The following is a 17,709-nucleotide window of genomic DNA, read 5'->3' as shown; positions in this document are numbered from 1 at the left end:
TCTTTAGAGTGGAGGGCATGACAAAAATATATAGTAACAAGAGAAAATAGTGCTAGTTTTGTACTGTTTATTTGAATGTTTTAGAGCTGTTACTTCAAATTATAAGAAAGAAAAGCAAAGGGCAAATTAATTTGCTCATTTTTTTGCTGCTGGAGGATTGATAAGAAATGGAGAGATGCTATTAAGCTCCACTGAAAACTAAACTGGAATAATAATAAAGCTGTCTTTTTAAATAACATGCCTGTGCCTGTCAGTAGCTGGTTTATTTGAGTTTTTCATTGCTTTGTTTATATTAGTGCCCCCTCCCTCCTGGGTGCCTCTGGAGTTAAACAAGCAGGTATTTACCACCAACATAATCCTGAGCTTTAAAAATATAGACCAAACTCTAAGATTCTTAAAATTTTCAATCATATTTATTTATTGCAGAAAAATAATATACAAAGATATTTACAAAACAATCATAAAAATATGAATGCATTTAGACACCGGATCTATTTGCATTTTACCATGGGTCATCAATAAATAAATAGAATGTTTTTTTTGTATTTTAAGTATTTATTTCCCTCAGAGGAATGAAAAAAGGAATTAACTGACTATGATTTTTCTGGCCAGTTTTATCCTAGTACGTTTATTTCTAAAGGTATTCTTAAAATTCCTCTGATTGTTACCATTTTAAAATGGAGAAAGTCCATAATGATGCCTTTCCTTTCAGTGGCTGATTGGCACGACCTCTTGAGAATGCATGCATGAAAAAATAAAAATAAAAACATTCTTCGTCAAGAAAAAAAAAAAGGAACACAAACAACTGTTCAGACTTCTATCAGAATGTAGAGGTGTGAGGATGGTGCCGCTGCCCGTCTGGGATCACTGTCCACGGGCCTGTCTCGCTTTCTCTTTTAAAAGTGCGCCCCACGCCCTGTTTCTTTGAATTTGGGTTCTGCTCTTCTAATTTCCAAGAAAATCTTTGGCATATATATTTATTTTTAGTTATCCAGCTCCAGAGTCTCTAGACTGTCCATTTTCTCCTTCTCTGGAAACAATGACATCTGCAAAAACCCAGAGAGGGGGGAAAGTTGGTTATTGTTTAGGTCTCTGCCGCTGTTTTCTAAAACTAGTGAGCTCTGTTATCACTACCACCGAGAAATTATGCTGAACAACCTGGAAGGATTTCAGCTGGAGGGCAAGAGGAAGTGGGTGGGCGGAAAGGAGGAGGTGGAATTTGGGAACATTTGTTTTAAGAACAAAATTTAAAGCCAAAAGAAAGGGAGGCCCTGGCAAAACCGTCCGTTCCCTTACCCTTGAACCTAGAGTCTTTCTCAGTCTCCCCTCCTGTCGGTCACACACACTCGTGCACACACGCACACCTCTCACAAGGGGGGCATACCCCTGGGGACTCTCTCCCTACCCAGGGGCTGAACTGGTTTCCGGGGACACTGGTGGGATGAGATAGCGGTGTCTGGTTAGGTGGGAAGGCTGAGAAGAGAGTTCGAGAATGGGAAGGAGGCGAGGTGGCCAAGAAGCCGCGGCCTGGCCATTCGACTGTCCATCACCTGAGCGACAAAGAGTCGCTGAGGCACAGGTCCTTACCTAGGTCTCCGGCCCTGCCGAGGGGGTGGGGGGCTCCGCCTGCTAGTGGGACGCGGACATGGACCAGGCCCCCTCCATCCTCCAGACCGAGAAGGCGTAGCTGAGCCGCTCGTGGGCCACATAGCTGCAGCTTGCCATCTTGGAGTCCAGCTCGTCGCTCTGGAGGACCTGGTAGAGGAAGTCGATGTACCTGGCCGCCAGCTTGAGGGTCTGAATCTTGCTCAGCTTGTCCGAGGGCAGCGTGGGGATGATCTTGCGCAGCGCGGCGAACGCCTCGTTTAGCGATTGCGTGCGCTGGCGCTCCCGCACGTTGGCCATGACCCGCTGGGTCTGCAGCTCCTCATACGACTGCGGGCTCCCGCCGCCGCTGCTGCTGCCGCCGCCACCTCCCGCGCCGCCGCCACAGCCCGCAGACTTTTTACCGCGCTTGCCCTGGGCCGGGCTGCCCGGCTCGTCGCCGCCTCCGACGCCCCCGCCCGCGGCCCCGCCGGGCCCCGCGCCGCCGCCCGCGCTGCGCCGGCTGCTGCGCCGCTTGCGCGCCCCGCGCTTGCCGCTCGGCGGCTGCTGCCGGTCCGGCTCCTCCTCGCTGTTGCTTAGGCTGTCGTCGGCCGGCGAGACTGGCGAACTGGACACGTCCTGCATCATCTCTTGAGCTGAGACGTGCGGCCTCGCGGGCCCGGGGCAGAAGGGCAGCCCGGGAAAAAGGAAGGGAGCGGGGCGCCTCAGCCCGCCAGCTTCCCCAGCGCGCGGCGCCGGCCCGGGCGGTGCGGCCCGCCGAGGTGGGAGCTGGAGGAGGGACAGTGAGGAGACCTCCGCGGGGAGGGCGCGCGGGGGAGGCGGGGAGGGAGGCGGGAGGGGGAGGGGACGGTGTGGATGGCCCCGAGGTCCAAAAAGAAAGCGCCCAACGGCCGCACGCACACCCAGCTCGGCCTCCGGGAAACGGTGCCGGTGCTGGCGAGCCCGCGAGGTGTCTGGGAGTTGGGCGAAAACTGCAGACTTGGAGACTCTTATACCTCCGTGCAGGCGGAAAGTTTGGGGGCAGCAGTGTCATTGGCCTGACGTGGGGAGGAGGGACTTTTCGAAGTTTTATAGGAAAGTTTCCGCTTTCCAACCCCCTCCCCCGTCCCACTCCCCCCTCCCTTTCTCGGGGTCTAACAATTCGTCCTCCCAAACCATTCAAAAACGACCTGGCCCGGGCGGCCGGCCCCTCCGCCCGCCTCCTTGCTGCCCTCCCCCTTCCTTCTCCGCCAGGAGTGGGGCGATTTCCTTCCGTGCCGTAGAGCTGGGGAGCGCCCCCGCACCCTATCGCAGCGCCGGGAAAAGGCCAGAGGGGACTGTGCCGGCCTCTGTAGCTGCCCCAAACAGAGTAGCTGTGACAGCAACGGTGGCAACAGCTTCTACGCAGTGGGTGATGTCTCATCCCTACTCGGATCCCTATAGGTCTTTGGGGCCAGTTTGGGAGTCTTGGGCGCGGGGAAGAGGGAGTAGAGTGGCAAGAAAGTGTCAACCGCGGAGTCTACCCAGTGGTCAGGTAGACGAACTCCTGGGGTCCCCAGGGCTTAACCGCGCGGCCGGGGCTTAAGGTCTTGGGCGTTTCTGAGGACGTGGCTGCGTAGCAGGGGCTGTGGCTCTATGCCCCGGCCTGCTCTCTTACCCCTCCGGGAGAAGCATCTGGGCCCTCCTTTTCCCTCTGCAGTGACACAATGTACAGCCTCTCTGCACCCAAAGGACTGTGCCTCTGAAAGTGTTAGTGGCAGAAGTTCATTCTCTCCCCCACCCCCACCCACACGACGAGGGAAGCCTTGTCTTTGGGGAAGGAGCAAAGCTGGAGGAGGGCAGCACAAGCCTTCACCGCGGCCCGGTTACTCGGCGCAGCAGCCCAAGGTGGAGAACCCTTTAGTCAGTCTCCGCATGTGACCTTGGAAGATCAGTTCATCAAACAGTGATGCGGGGATTCGATAGCGCCTATACTTTTGGAGCTGCCTGCTCTTGAGAGTACCCATGTTCCAGCTCCCCTTCCAAAGAGGTCCAGTGGGCAGTTATGCTCTCAACGCCCCAAGTGCATTCCAATTATTTGAACACGTTTTCACTTTAAGCATTTCTATCTAGAGAATTAAATCAAAGATCCCCAAAGCGGGTGTTTATGCAGATTCTGGTAAACTGGAAGTAACAAAAGTTGAGCGGGAAGAGGAGCCGCTGTGGAAGAAAAGCCCATCTTGGCAAAGCTATCCTTGCTCCCTTTTGGAAGGAGTTGGGGTAAAATAACAGTTTCATGTTCATCTTTTACATTTTAAAGCAAACTAAAGACCAAAGGCAATAGTTTAGGGCAGATTTGGGGGGCACCGGGTTGTGTGCTTCGCCCTGTACAGGCAGAGGTCCGCCCACTGGCTTCCTAGTCCGAACTCGCGGGTGGGAACTGCTAACTCAGCAAGCACCCTCTTCTGGGCTGGACCGAGGGTCTTGGCCACGGATGTTCCAAGAAGGAGGCGGGAGCCCTGGCGACCCGCGGGCAGGCCACGTGGCTGTGCCCCGCTGAGGCTCGCAGCTTCGGTCCGGGAAACCCTGGGGTTTGGAGCTCTTTGGGCCGGCTGAAAGGCTAAGCCTTTGTTGGGACGTGAGGGCAAGAGTTATCTTTCCCGCAAGGGGTAAACAGTACTGTGTTTCCAAGGGATGGGAACCCTGCTGGGGTTTTCCTTCACCATTTTCACAGAAATATTCAGAAACAATTACCGCAGCATGCCGATTGGCCTGCTTCTCGAGCCGCTGCCATATTTTAAAATGACAGCCTGTCAGAAAATCAGATTCTACTTGACCTCCACTTGATTTCAATAGCACGAAGGCGTTTCTTGTCAAAGCAAAGTCATCCCGCGCACCCTTGTATTTGTATCTTCTGCCTATAGGATTTTATCTCTTGGAAACAGAGACAAGGCAGAAATTCTGCTCCATTCTCTACCAAGTGTTCTCTTTTTTAAAAGTCTGAATTGCAGATTATTCAAAAATTCTTATTTTGAACGTGGCTGCAGAAATCTTGAAAATTTTCCACGTTAGCTGTCTTTTTTTTTTTTTTCATGCTAATATCAGTCTCAAATCTTACTTTTTTTCCCCCCTGTAGTTGAGTCTCAAAAAGAAAGAGATCGAATGATTGGACTCTTTCCTTTGTGACCTGGGGTAAGCAAGACAGGAAAGTGTGGGCAAAGTGTAAAGGAAACCTTACCTGACCAAAGGGAATTGGGGAGGAGGAAGGGTCGTACAAGGTGGAGGAGAAGCAGAGTCTATGATGGTGCAGCAGCCAGGGGTCATTAGCCAGTGTGACTTGCAAAGTCATCAATCTCTAAGACTAATTCTTAAACAAGGGAGCCTAGTACTTCTCTGGCACTAACTTCCAGCGGGTGAATGGCTCCTGGCCTTCTGTAGATGGACCTCAGAGCCGAGGCCAAGCTCTGGATGCCAGTATGCTTAAAGAGAGTTTAAAATGAATGACCTAATCAGAAGTATCCTGTCCATGGAAGCTTCCCAAAAGGTCACAATTGATGACTTCAGTTCTAAGATAAAATTTCTCTTGAACTCTTGCAAGGAGTAGAGGATGAGACCAGTTTTCTGAGTTCTTAAGTGAGGCTGGAAAATTACATTTTGAGCAAAAGTAGTAATTTGCTAGGTGAATTACCTTTCAAAAAATGCCTGGCGCTTGATAATCTTTGCTTTTGCAAACTGCAATATGCCAGTGGCAGGCTGTCCACTTTGTTCCTGTATAGTGGGCTCTAACATTTTATCTAACAATTTTCTTTTCCACACTTGCTGGAGCAAGAATGGCTTTTTTTTCTAAATGTGCTGACAAGCCAGATATAATTCTGGATATCTCATATATGCAACAATAATTTTAATTTCCACAATGTTTTGTTTAAGATATGACAGCTTACTTCATTCTGAAATCCAAATTTCAGGCTTTTGAAAATACTGTTAGGAGTTTTTCTAAGAGGACTGAACTTGGTCTGGAAGGATGTCATTGGAGGACTACCTTCTTTGGCAATGCTAGATTAATTGGGATTCGATCATTTTGTCTACTTCTAAAATAAGGTCCCTGAAAAAAAATTTAACTGAAAGCAAAAAAATTTTTCTTTTGCACTTGGATAATTTAAAACGAGCTTTGTTTTCAAACTGCAAACTTGGCATGTTTGCAGTCCTTCCTGAGGAATGTGTGCTGTGTTAAAAAATTGAAAAAAAAATACTGTTCGAAGTTACAGAGCTAGAAATCTCATACTGAGCAAATGTAATAAGTCTCTGTATCCTTACAGTTTGAATATGCACTGACATTCTCTTAGCAGCAATGAATTATAAATACTCTCAAATAGGGTAAAGAAACGGACTATAGAATTTTTAGTAAGCTGGTAAGTCTGGGAGTTTGGGCTTGTGCAAAATGTAGGTTCTCCAGTCTGTTCCTCTGCTTCGTTCTCTTTAGATGACCTGTCACCTGTTTTTTGGCTTTGAGTTCTGTGAACTAATTTCTCTGAATTGCCTAAGCAAAACCCAGGAGCATTCCTAAAGAAGGGGACACAAATTGGAAGGGCGGCAGTTGAGTAGATCTCAGATGAGGTTGTACATCATAGGTTGCATGGTATTTGAACACTTTACAGAGATTGCCCAATGTGTTATTTAAATGACAGAATTTGATTAAAGTGGAATATAAAGTGTGTGTCTGCAGGAGTGAAGGAATTTGACAACTCTGTGTTAAAGGAGATTCTTCTTTGATTACCCAGGTAGTCTTACTGATGTTTGAACATCTTGCCCTAAATAAGAACTCATTCTTTCTCTTTTAATGAGGTGGTTTAATTTGTGAACATAACTAATCCTACCTTTCTTTTTCTGAATTTCTTTGATCTTACCTTTCCTTTCCTGAATTTAAGAATAAGGAACAAATAAAATTATTTAAAAAAGAAATTGAGGAGCATCTCAAATGAGCAAATGGAAATTTCAAATGGATATTAATCATTAAAATGTCTGACAGTTTGTTCTCAAATTGAAGATTGAATAAAGAGACATAGGGGGAACAGGACTAAAGTTTGGTGCGGAAATGTATGGGGTCTTGAATAACATTTTGCCTTTTTTTTTTTCCTAACCTTATAGGAAAGTGCAGCCTGTCTATTGGTATCCCATCTCAGCTGCCAATTAACTTTGTTGATATACATGCCCATAACTTACTACAAGGAGCTGCTGGAACAACTAAAAAAAAATGTAAGAAATATATAGTCACTCATAAGACTTATCAATGTTAGTTGTGCTGCCTAGAAAGCATTTGTGTGTCTTTTAACCATCTGATGATTGGTAATTTAAATACAAATTGAACAATTTTGATGTTTTCCTAATTAAAGTTCATACCCTTTATCATACCCTTTATCTTTCAGAGACTCATACCCTTTATCTTTCTTTGCTGCTTCAGGGGATCTTCTTTTCTCACAGGTGGGTTTTCCTGAAGCTCAGAGTCCTAATTCCATTGTTTGGTTTGGTTCTTCCCGCAGAAAACATGTTGTTTTTGCCAATGACCACAAGAGGACACAATTTCCCAGAGAACTTAATTTAAAAAGCTCATAGAAGAAAGCTAACGAAATAGCAGAAATACCACACAATTAATGAGTGTCACTTTGGAAATGTCTGGTTGATTTATATGAATTCTATTGAATTTAAAAAACAAACATGCATTATTATTGAAGCTTTAGATGTTTCTAAGATACCATTTTTGACTTATTGTAGGCCCCAAATAAAAGTATGCATTTCTGAAAATATACAAAAATGCTACTGTTGTAATTCAAATAAAAATGTTTATAATATACTAATATAATTTTGTACAAAATTCTTGATGACATAGAATTTTAGTTAATTTTAAAGTCATGCTTGGAGATGAAAAAAATGAATATTTCAAAATGCAATAGAAAGTTTGAATTTTCAATTTGGTTGTCTGGGGTGTTTTTATATAGAAAATTTCCCAGAAACCATGTTTTGTAGTTTGACAAGTGCATTTAAATGTGTATGACAGGTTAATAACAAAATTATTTGCAGAAATACGAAAATAGAATTTCTTAAGATACTTTCAATACACTTCCCCCAAAATATTATATGCAATATTTTATTTAAGATATTCTTCCTCTCTCTGCTTCCTTCTCTCGAAAGGTTTGAGAGCATTGGCTTACTTTGTAAATTAAAATGAATTATGTCTTAGATATTTTTTTGGAAGAATTTAATACTTTGCTGGATTGCTAGGACAGCTAGGCTAGAGAATCTTGCTTCAGTTTCAGCTTAAACTCTTGCTTTACATTTGTTTCTTAGAGCAGATATGTCCCTAATCACATTCTCTGAGACTTTGCTGGAGGAACTGGCAATCAACTAGAGACCTGGAAAAAGAAGAGGAAAAAGGAAGGGAGGGAGGGAGGAAGGGAGGAAAACTGAGACAGAGAGAGGAAGAGAATAACAAGGAGGAGATCAAGAGAGATGAACAAAATCTGGGGAGAGGGTGAAAGAGGGAGCCAGGGCAAGTAAGAGTGATAGAAAGCAAGAGAGAATGAAGCTTGATATGTAAGGGAATGGGAGGCTAAAATATCAGAAGAAAGAAATTAATATACTTTGTAGGAAATAGAAAAGCACCCAGATTATTAACCTCTATGCCCTCAGAGACATTGTGGCAAGTAGTGTGCCTGTCCTTTGGCATAGACATTTAGTTTTAAAAATCTTTGTCATCCTTGCCCAAGTTGTAATAACAAAAGACAGATTGAAATGTCATGAAACCTTTAATTCAGGTTGATGCCCACCTCCTGGGTGTGCTCTTCCCTAAATTAGGGTAAAGATGGTAATATGTTCTCATTACTGGATCTCAGGGCGTATCTCATCTAGGGAATACTGTGTTATTCCTTCATAAAAAGTGCTACTAACCTTGATAGAATTTTAGAAATCCTATTTAGTTGCCTAGACTCTTAGCTCATAAGTTATTTTCTTTGACCTACACAATAAAAGTCAAATTGTTTTTTCCTTGTGGCAAGTGAGGCTCCATGCCTTTGCCTTTCCCATCTTAGTTACCTTAGGGAAAGACAGCTGCAAGAGATGAGACTTATTCTCACTCACTGTAGTCAAGACCTTGAGAAACTGTAAGATTCTGGGTTTTTTGGGCATTCTGGATTCTGGTTTCAACCAGCATCAATTAATTGCTATGTGCTCATTGATTCTTTTGTAATTTGACAAAAATGTGTTGATATCTGTTATTGTAGTTGTGTTTAAGAGTAGAGATATTTCCAGGCAATACGAAGTATATTTAATGAAGATTGAAAAAAACCAAAACTATCATGAGCACTTTAGTGGCAATTTTAACTTCACAGCAAGTTTAAAGACTGAGGAGAAGTAATAATTAAATATAACTTAAAAAAAAACTAAAGATGTTAATTCTCAATCAAATAGGCAATAATTTTAATATCTGGGGAACAGATATGGCAAATGAATTGTATTAATTAATTTATTTTTATCCAGTCCCTCCACCACAGTAGACTATAGTCCAAAATAGCCTTAGGAAAAATAAACTCCTAGAAGTAAGTAACATTCTTTCACTGTTATTTTCATTATATTGATTCTTATATAAAAGCTGGGCATTCAGATATTTTATAGAGAATTATTAGATATTTTAAATACTTTTTGATTTAGCCAGATTTTGTGTTGTTGTGACCAAAAGAACAATTAGAGGAGGAAAAGTTTATTTAGGGCTATCAGTTTCAGAGGTCTCAGTCCATAGACACCTGACTCCATTGCTCTGGGCCTAAGGTGACCCAGAATATCATGGTGGAGAAGCATGGCAGAAGAAAACAGCTCAGAATGTCACAAGCAGGAAGCAAATAGAACTTTACCCTACTCTTTCGAACCATGCACTTACCTGTCTACAGTTATACCAGCTAATCTGTATGAGTAAATTCATGCACTGATTATATTAAGGCTCTCACAACTCAATAATTTCACTTCTGAACATTCTTGTATTGTCTCACATATGAGCCTTTTGAAGATACCTCATATCTAAACCATAATACTTTGTTAGAAAATTGAAAACATATTTTTAAATTGGAGAGAATTTTATGGCACATTTTGAAAGACAGAAAGCCAATCCAACTTTACATATGAATACATCAGCAGTAGAATCTGTAATCACAGTCCCTAGTTTTACTGTTTCTCTGTGCTAATAGGTATGCCAGAGATTTGATTACTAAAATAATGCCATAGAATAAAAACATAGTTAGTAGACTATTGCCTTGCATGCACAAAGCCCTGGGTTCAATCCCCAGCACCAAAAATAAATAAATAAATTTAATTAAAAACAAAAGGAACCTAGGTAATCTTTAAGGCAATTAGATTAGATGATCATTATATTTTCATTTATCATTAATGTCTTAAACCATTATAATTATAGAACTGGGGAAACTGCTTATAAAAAAGCAAAAACTCAGAGTACTAGGACTATAAGAGGACTTAGAACTTCTGAATGCCTCTTTCTTTTCTGGCAAGGAAGAGTAACTATAGAGAACAGTGTAGTGGAGAAGAACCTGAATTCTGGAGACAGTCCACCTAGGTTTAGTCCACTCAATGCCTGAGTGACCCTAGATAATTTGTTTACCCCTCCATGCTTCCTATGAAAGGGAAGGAATACTGTGTATCATTAGGTTGGTTGATGATAGGATTAATTGATAAGGGCTAACTCCTTACAATGGTGGCTGGTACTTGGTATATGTTTGATATTATTATTTTGAATAAGGATTAAATTATGCAGGAGCTTGACATTAAGCAATAGCATTCAATTCTAAGTGCAAAAGGAAGGATTTAAGGGGTAAATGAAATTAATTGATGGTCCAGTTCTGTTTGAAGAGCAACTAATTTTATATCCATGCATCATTCCCTAAAGACTCGAAGTTCAGGAAAAAGACACTAATTGGAGGAGGTTCAATAATTTATCCATGTCCTATCTGTCAAGGAATGGTAGCAGGAGGCATGCTATCTCTTCAACTTCTGAACTGTGTGGGATCTTTTTAGCTGTTATCTTCAACTGTCTATGAGCTACCATAGTGAGTTTCTTACAAACATCTCAAATTTATCGCTATTCTCAAATAACCTAGTCTTCCCATCAGTGCAAATCAGTACATTTTAGTAGATATTTGATTGTTCAGCCTAATAATATAGACCATTGTCAATTCTCAGTCTTTCTCAGGCCACCTTTTTCATCCAAGTCCTCATGAGAGGAGTGTAATCTCCCACTAAGACTCATATATATCTTCCTGGATTCTAAAATTACTCAATAAATACCTCTGGTCTTTATCACCTAAACATTATTAACAAATAATTGGGACACTATCCTATTTTGTATCATAGCGCTAGAATGACATGACACAGAACAAGTATTGGTGGGCAGAAAAACCTGCAACAAAGCAAAAATTAATTGTAAACTCTCTATTTTATGTTCTTTGCAAAGAAGAAGTTAAGTCATTGACCCTGAGCTGGAAGAAGAGGGTCTTTCAATTGTGTAATTTAAAAACAACAACAGACATTTGTGTAATAAAGTAGGAGAAAGTGAAGTACCCAGTCAGAGGCTGTGGCCATTAGAATAAAAGAACAGTTTATTTTTTGACTGCTGAAATATCATTTTTGTCTTTTTGATTCCTCAGAATGACACAACCATTTAAGGAATGGTCCATTCTGATCATAACTCATGAGTATTTACTTGACCACAATATCCTTGTCCAAGAAGGAATAATGTTGACATAGAACTGAGCCAACTTTGATGTCACATGTGGGCTTTTCTTTGGGAGGAACAGAGAGACTAGTTAGGAGGTCATTGCAGTAATCTAAGTGAGAAGTGACCTAAACTTGGCTAGTGGCAGTGGAGTTGGAGTTGAGGATGGGGGGGGGAGTGGTTAGATTCTAGATATATTTTGAAGGTAAAGCCAACAGGATTTACTAAAAATAAAACATCAAGTATGAGAGAGAGAAATCTAAAGTCTTTTTGATCTGAGCAAAAGAAAAGGGGAGCTGGCAACCACTGAGATAGAGAAGGCTATGGATGGAACCTATTCCAGGGGAGACAGCTCTGTTTCAGACATGTTAAATTTGAGTTGTCAGCTGGAAATCCAAGTGGAATTGTTGGGAAGCAATTGGATATGTGAGTCTGAAGTTTGTGGAATGGAGGTAAAATTTGGAATTCATTAGCATATAAATAGAATTTTAAGCTATGTAACTGAGAGATGTCACCACAAGTGTGAGTATTCGTGAGGAAAAGATGAGGACTGAAACTGAAAAACAATGATGATGACTGCAATGGCGAGAAAATAAACCAAAGAAGGGGCATAGGGATTTATGAAAAGAGGACAATTTATGGTAATATTTGTGAAATTAGAGATCATTCATTTTCCTAAGAAAAAACAAGGACAAATTGAAAACAAGCAATAATCAATAGTAAATGACAGAAAAAAATCCAAATAATAACAGAGTTCATAAAATGGAATAACACACTAAATTCTGGGACAAGTTCATGAAAGCAGATCTATAATGATAAATATTCTCAGGATATTTTTGACTATTAAAGATATTATAGGTATCCAGGTAAGGAAAATTAATCATCTACAAAGGAATGAAAATCAGGTTACCAAATGGATCTTGATAAAAACAAATGCCAAAGAATAATGTAGTCTAACAAGTTTATATACCCAGCTAAGACTGCATGTATGTGACTACATGAAGTAAAAATATAGAAAGACAAAGGGGAAAAAAGAGTCAGATACATTTTTAGCTTATTGAGAAAGATACTTCCAAGAACTGTGATACATAGCCATGAAATAAACAAAGAGTGAGGTGTAATTAATTGTTTTAAAAAAATGGCAACAAAAGTACAAAATAAAACATTCTTAAACAAGAACATTTTATAAAAATTTTCATTTTTAAAGACACATTTAAGTACAGAAAAAGAATGGAGATAAGTGATGTCAACAAAAGAAAATCAGGAAGACATTTAACAAAACAAAGATAAATTAATTAAAAAAGCAAACAAGATAAAGTAAAACTTAACTGAGTTAGCAGTAGAATGTATGTACAATCTCTTAATGTATTTTTCAGTGGTGAGTTCAACACTTGACTCTAAATCTACTAGATAATGTGAACAGGTATTATATACCATTGTTAAGATTTATGGAATCCATAAGGAAACAAACACACAGAAACACACAAACATACACTGTCTGAAACATGCCCAACTGTTCCTGGTATTATGACCTGAAACAAAATTTTTTACTTAGCTTCATGGAGGAAGAAGCATTAAAAATCATAAAGGATAATCTTGATAATATGTGTATATTAAAACTCAGAAAGTTTTATTGTTTTTTTTCTAAAAAAGTAAGAACTTTTAATGTATGTTTATGGTACTATGGTGGCGACAAAACAATTGATTTACTCAAATTTTACTAGAGGCAAATTTCTTTCTGCTCATATGACAGATTCACACTATATATAGGTTTTCAAGATCTAAAAGAATACATATACTTCTGGTTATCTTCTGTAAATATCATTTTTATTATGGGAAGTTATTGAGAAGTGACTTGAGTTTGTGTTCACTGAAATTTGATAATAAAATGCAATATTTTAAGTTACCAATGAAATGATGATTTTTCTCTTAAGAAGTACACTGAGTCCACCAAAACATTAAAAGGATGTATGCTTAACTGGGATGCTTTGTTACCTCTATTTGGAGGTAAGGTTATAACAATGATCATTCAGTCATCATAAGCTACATTTCAGTAACATCAGCCCAAATCTCTATTGTCAAAGACAGAAAAATCACTACAGAGATGGATTCAGTCCTTATTATTTTATATAGTTAGGCTGTTTTCCCCTTCTGAAAATCAGAATGGTGCCTTGTGAGATGAAGCTAGGCTGTAAGGAACTGAAGTGTACTATAAACTAGTGTGTGTAGTACCTCCTCCCTCATATCATCCTAACACACAACAATTTCAGCTTGGCCCTTGTCTCTTTGTACTCTGCTTTTATACATGAAAATCATTAATATAGTCTGAGACTACTCTGTCCCTTGGGAGTTCCTAATATTAATGAGAACACAGTGTGTGTCAGATACTTGAGATAAAAGTGATGGATGAAGTAAGATATGGCACAATAGCAAGGAAATGCAAAAATATATATATAGTGAGTTAATCAAGGTGCTTGTTTCTTTATATTATGAAGAGTTTGAATATGTGTTGTAGGCTTGGCTCAGTGCCTCAACCATGATGGAGATTTTACTTACTGCTTTGCCATCCTCAAAAATATGGCTGCAATTTCATGGACAGAAATGACCACTCCAGGTCTCATGCCAATTTTGTATTTCATCTGGTGGGAAGAATGAAAAGCAAGAAAGTCAGTTTTGTCCTTAAGATTCCAGTGTAGAAATTTTATCTGAGACTTCTGCTGATACCCCAATACTAGATTTTAGTCATATGGCTACAACTAATGTAAGTGAGACCTTGAAAAACATTCATTAGTTAGATGGTCATGTTAAATGTTTAAAATGTTTGCCCTGGGGATTATATCCTGGAAGCAGGTAACTTTATTTATTTATTTATTTTTGTTTCTTTTTTGCAGGGACTCACAACTATTTGCCTTTAGTCTTAGAGGAAACTTTGAACTTAGACTTGTGTTAGTGGAGACTTTGAACTTAGACTTTTGAGCAATGCTGGAATTGTTAGGACTTTGATGACTTTTGGAGTGAACTGAATGCATTTTGCCTTATGATATAGACATGCACGCAGTGGACATAGTGCAGAAATATAGTTTGGATGTGCAAAGTAACCAAAAGGACCATGTGTTAAAAGTTTGGTTCCCAGACTTTGGCAATATTGGGAAAAGATGGAAATTTTAAGAGGTGGAGCATAATAGTAGGTTTTAAGTCAATGGGGGGTGTGCTTCCAAAGGGGATTATAGGACCCTAGTTTCTTTTTCTCTTTCTTACCTGGCCATAGTTGAATGGAATTCCTCTGTTGCACTCCTGCTATGATATGCTGCTTCACCACAGGTCCAAAAGCAACAAGGCCGATTAGTCATGTATTAAAACCTCCAAAACTGTGAGCCAATATATTCTTTTTATAAGTTGATTATCATAGGCCTATTTTACAGTAGTGGAAAGCTGACTACCACAGCTAGAAAACCTCCTAGATTGTACTTCTGAAAAAAAAAAAAGAATGGAGAATGGATATTGGCAAATCAATATCAGACTCTTAAAAATAATGAACAGGAGTGATTCTTGGTTTCAACTAGCTCTAATGTTAGAACTTACTCTTTGGCATTTAGTCATGATCTGCACTCCAGTTCTATGTCAGTTTTGCTCAACCTATTACCTGTTACGATCTCCAGTAGCCTCAACTTATGGATATTGCAGTATAAAACACTATAGAACTTACAATACATGACTTATATTCTCCTATCTCATCGTAGTAGCTCATTTTATTGTTTCCCCATATATCCTATCCAATATCTGCATATATTGGTCAAACTTTATGTCCTTAATTTGACTATGAGCTGCTTTGGGGCAAAAATTCTTACCCAAATAGAAAACTGTTAGAGAGTGGAGCCATGTCTTTAGAAGGTATCCAGTAAATAGATGAAAGATTTTTATTAAATTGGTAATGAAAGTTAGCACAAGAGTTGGATATTGAACACAGCAAGAAAATTCAATCTGATCCAACCCAATTTAAATGTAAACTGAGCCTGCATTGTTGCTACTTTTCACTCTCTCCTCACCATGACATTTATGTGCTTGTTTAGTTTAGGGCTGCACATAAGAATGACCATGAACATTTGAGTTGGGTAAGGGGAGTCAGGAAATTGTTCACCTTCTTGATCATTTTGTCAACTCCTATTTCCCAAAGGAGACATTTATGTAGACCAATAACTTCACAAAGCTAAAATAAAATATATCTTCATGTTTTGTTCCTCTGTAATTTCTGTAGGAAGCATACAATTTGTGTACACTTTTACAGAAGGAAATAGTCTTGAAAAGAAACTTAATTTTACATGGTAGCATATTAAATTTAGTCAATGAATTCAACTGACAATGTCTGTATAAAATGAATAAAAAAGATGGTGGGTAAGTAAGAGGGAGAAAGAGAGAGAGAGAGAGAGAAAGGAACTGGGAGAGAAGAATAAGAAAGTACAAGAGAGCTATAATGACTTTTTAATTTGTTCTGTTTTAGGTAGTCATTTGTGTCATGGATGATAAATGAACAATGAATAGAACTGTGAAATAGAATAATACGTGGAAATCCAATAGCTAATGATATAGAAGCAGGAAAAAGCAACTACAGATAAATTGTAGAAAATCAGAGCACAAATGAAAAATATTACATGTATGAAAAGAGTAAGTACTTTTAAGGAACATCCACAAAATCAGAAATGTAATAATGTACTTTAAACTGATGAAGAAATTGTTATAAATAACATTGTTTGATTTGGAAGTTCTCCCAATGCTTGAAATCTTATTTTAAGAGAACTTCATTTTTGAATTAAAGGCCATAAATCTGAGAATTACATTTACTTTTGTCATTTCGTCCATTTGCTAATAAATTTAATGTAAACCTTCATGAAAATTTTCCAGCCATCCTCGGACTCAGTTACTGTCAGTCTGAGTAGTGTCTTCTTCTGTGAAAGAAAGTTTCCTTGGCCTTTGTACACACTGTGCTCTTGGCCAGGGCCTTAACATTCCTGACCTCATTGCTGCTCTTGTCATTTATTTGGACTCCTTGGCTGTGACAGTATAACTTAGCAAACTACTTCTTATACTAGCATTGCACATGGACATGACCTAGGCTTAGTTTAAAACCTACAAATTGCACAAATCTTTACAAATTTTTTTGTTTTAATGTTAGATTTTTATATTTTAAAAATTCATCTCATTAAAAAAAAAACAATTTTAAAGAGATTGGGGGAAAAGAGAATAAACCTGAAAGTAAGTAACTCTGCCCAGTAGCACAAGGGTATTGATATCCATTTTGACCATAGTGGAGATAGACTTGAGCTAAAACACAGGATGTAGATTTATCTAATGGTCATATTCTCTTCCTTTCTTTCTCTCTCCCTGTACTTTCTCCTTTTCTTGCTTCTTCTCCCTCTGCTATTTCAAGTATCATAAATAGGATAAAAATCATAAATAGGATATTTTATTTGACACCCTATAATATGATCAATTATGAAGCAGAGACTTTAATGAAATATATTGCTGGAAGGAAAGACCAAGGGTGGTGTGGTCTTGCATCAGTAGACTTTTGACTATATCATTCACAGTAGGAGATATGTATATGTGGCAAATGCACATGTGCATGCGCACACACACACACACACACACACACGTGTATTTCTGAAGCTTAAAAAAAAACAAATTCAGATTCAGAGAACTATTTCTCATTGTATGAACCTGAAGCAATAGTAATATGTAAAGTGAGATTAGGGAAACCTCATACAAATTAAATGAAATAGAAATTACCCCAGTTGCAACACATACTTTTGGAAAGATGATATAAATTGAAACAATAGGAATAGTAACTTTATAGAGATTTTTTTTCAGTTAGTGCTTGTAAAAGTGCTCATGGTCCACCCCCACCCCCAACAATGCTGAGTCACTTTTGCAAGGATTTTATGCAAGCTGGCATCTCATTTTCATGGGCACTGGCTACAATAGAGCAGCATTCGTCAAGGTTACCTCTAGAGATAGAGGCAACTAGATCACCATTGTCTAAATTGGGGCATGCTGTTTTAGTTAATTCAAACTCGTTTCCTTATTTGTAAAATAAATATATTAATACCCATATTGCTATTTTGTAAAATCTGAATGACATAGTTTATGCAAACAGCTAGTACACTGTAGTTGTTCAGTAAATGAATTGCCATCTCCATTGGCTTTGAAGTACCTATCTCTGGGCTGTCTTCACTGAGTGGAAGGTTGCAATAACTCTGTGGAACAGCCTGTAGGAAAGAAGGTGCCTATGCAAGTGGAGGCAAAACACCAGCCAAACAAACAAAATTGGATTTATTGATCACCATTTCTAAACTTTGTATTACTTTTATTCATTAGTGAAG

At 39.5% G+C, this 17,709-nt stretch overlaps 1 protein-coding gene across 1 annotated transcript; it reads right to left on the bottom strand.

The window, feature by feature from the left end:
- Window positions 1-391: 391 nt before the first annotated feature.
- Twist1 (twist family bHLH transcription factor 1) lies at window positions 392-2,251 on the bottom strand. The gene is made up of 2 exons (XM_078039998.1): window positions 1,588-2,251; window positions 392-1,046 (listed from the first exon to the last, which is right to left on the bottom strand). The coding sequence occupies exon 1, from the start codon at window positions 2,230-2,232 to the stop codon at window positions 1,630-1,632; it is 603 nt and encodes a 200-aa protein (XP_077896124.1). The 5' UTR covers window positions 2,233-2,251; the 3' UTR covers window positions 392-1,046; window positions 1,588-1,629.
- Window positions 2,252-17,709: the final 15,458 nt, after the last annotated feature.

This window comes from Ictidomys tridecemlineatus, chromosome 2 (genome assembly GCF_052094955.1).
Source record: "Ictidomys tridecemlineatus isolate mIctTri1 chromosome 2, mIctTri1.hap1, whole genome shotgun sequence".
NCBI lineage: Eukaryota > Metazoa > Chordata > Mammalia > Rodentia > Sciuridae > Ictidomys > Ictidomys tridecemlineatus.
The sequence above is the reverse complement of the archived record's forward strand: the minus strand, read 5'-3'. Positions and strand labels throughout refer to the sequence as shown.

Excerpts from the sequence above, each read along its gene's own strand:
- Twist1 (XM_078039998.1), bottom strand. The coding sequence starts at position 2,232 with ATGATGCAGGACGTGTCCAGTTCGCCAGTCTCGCCGGCCGACGACAGC.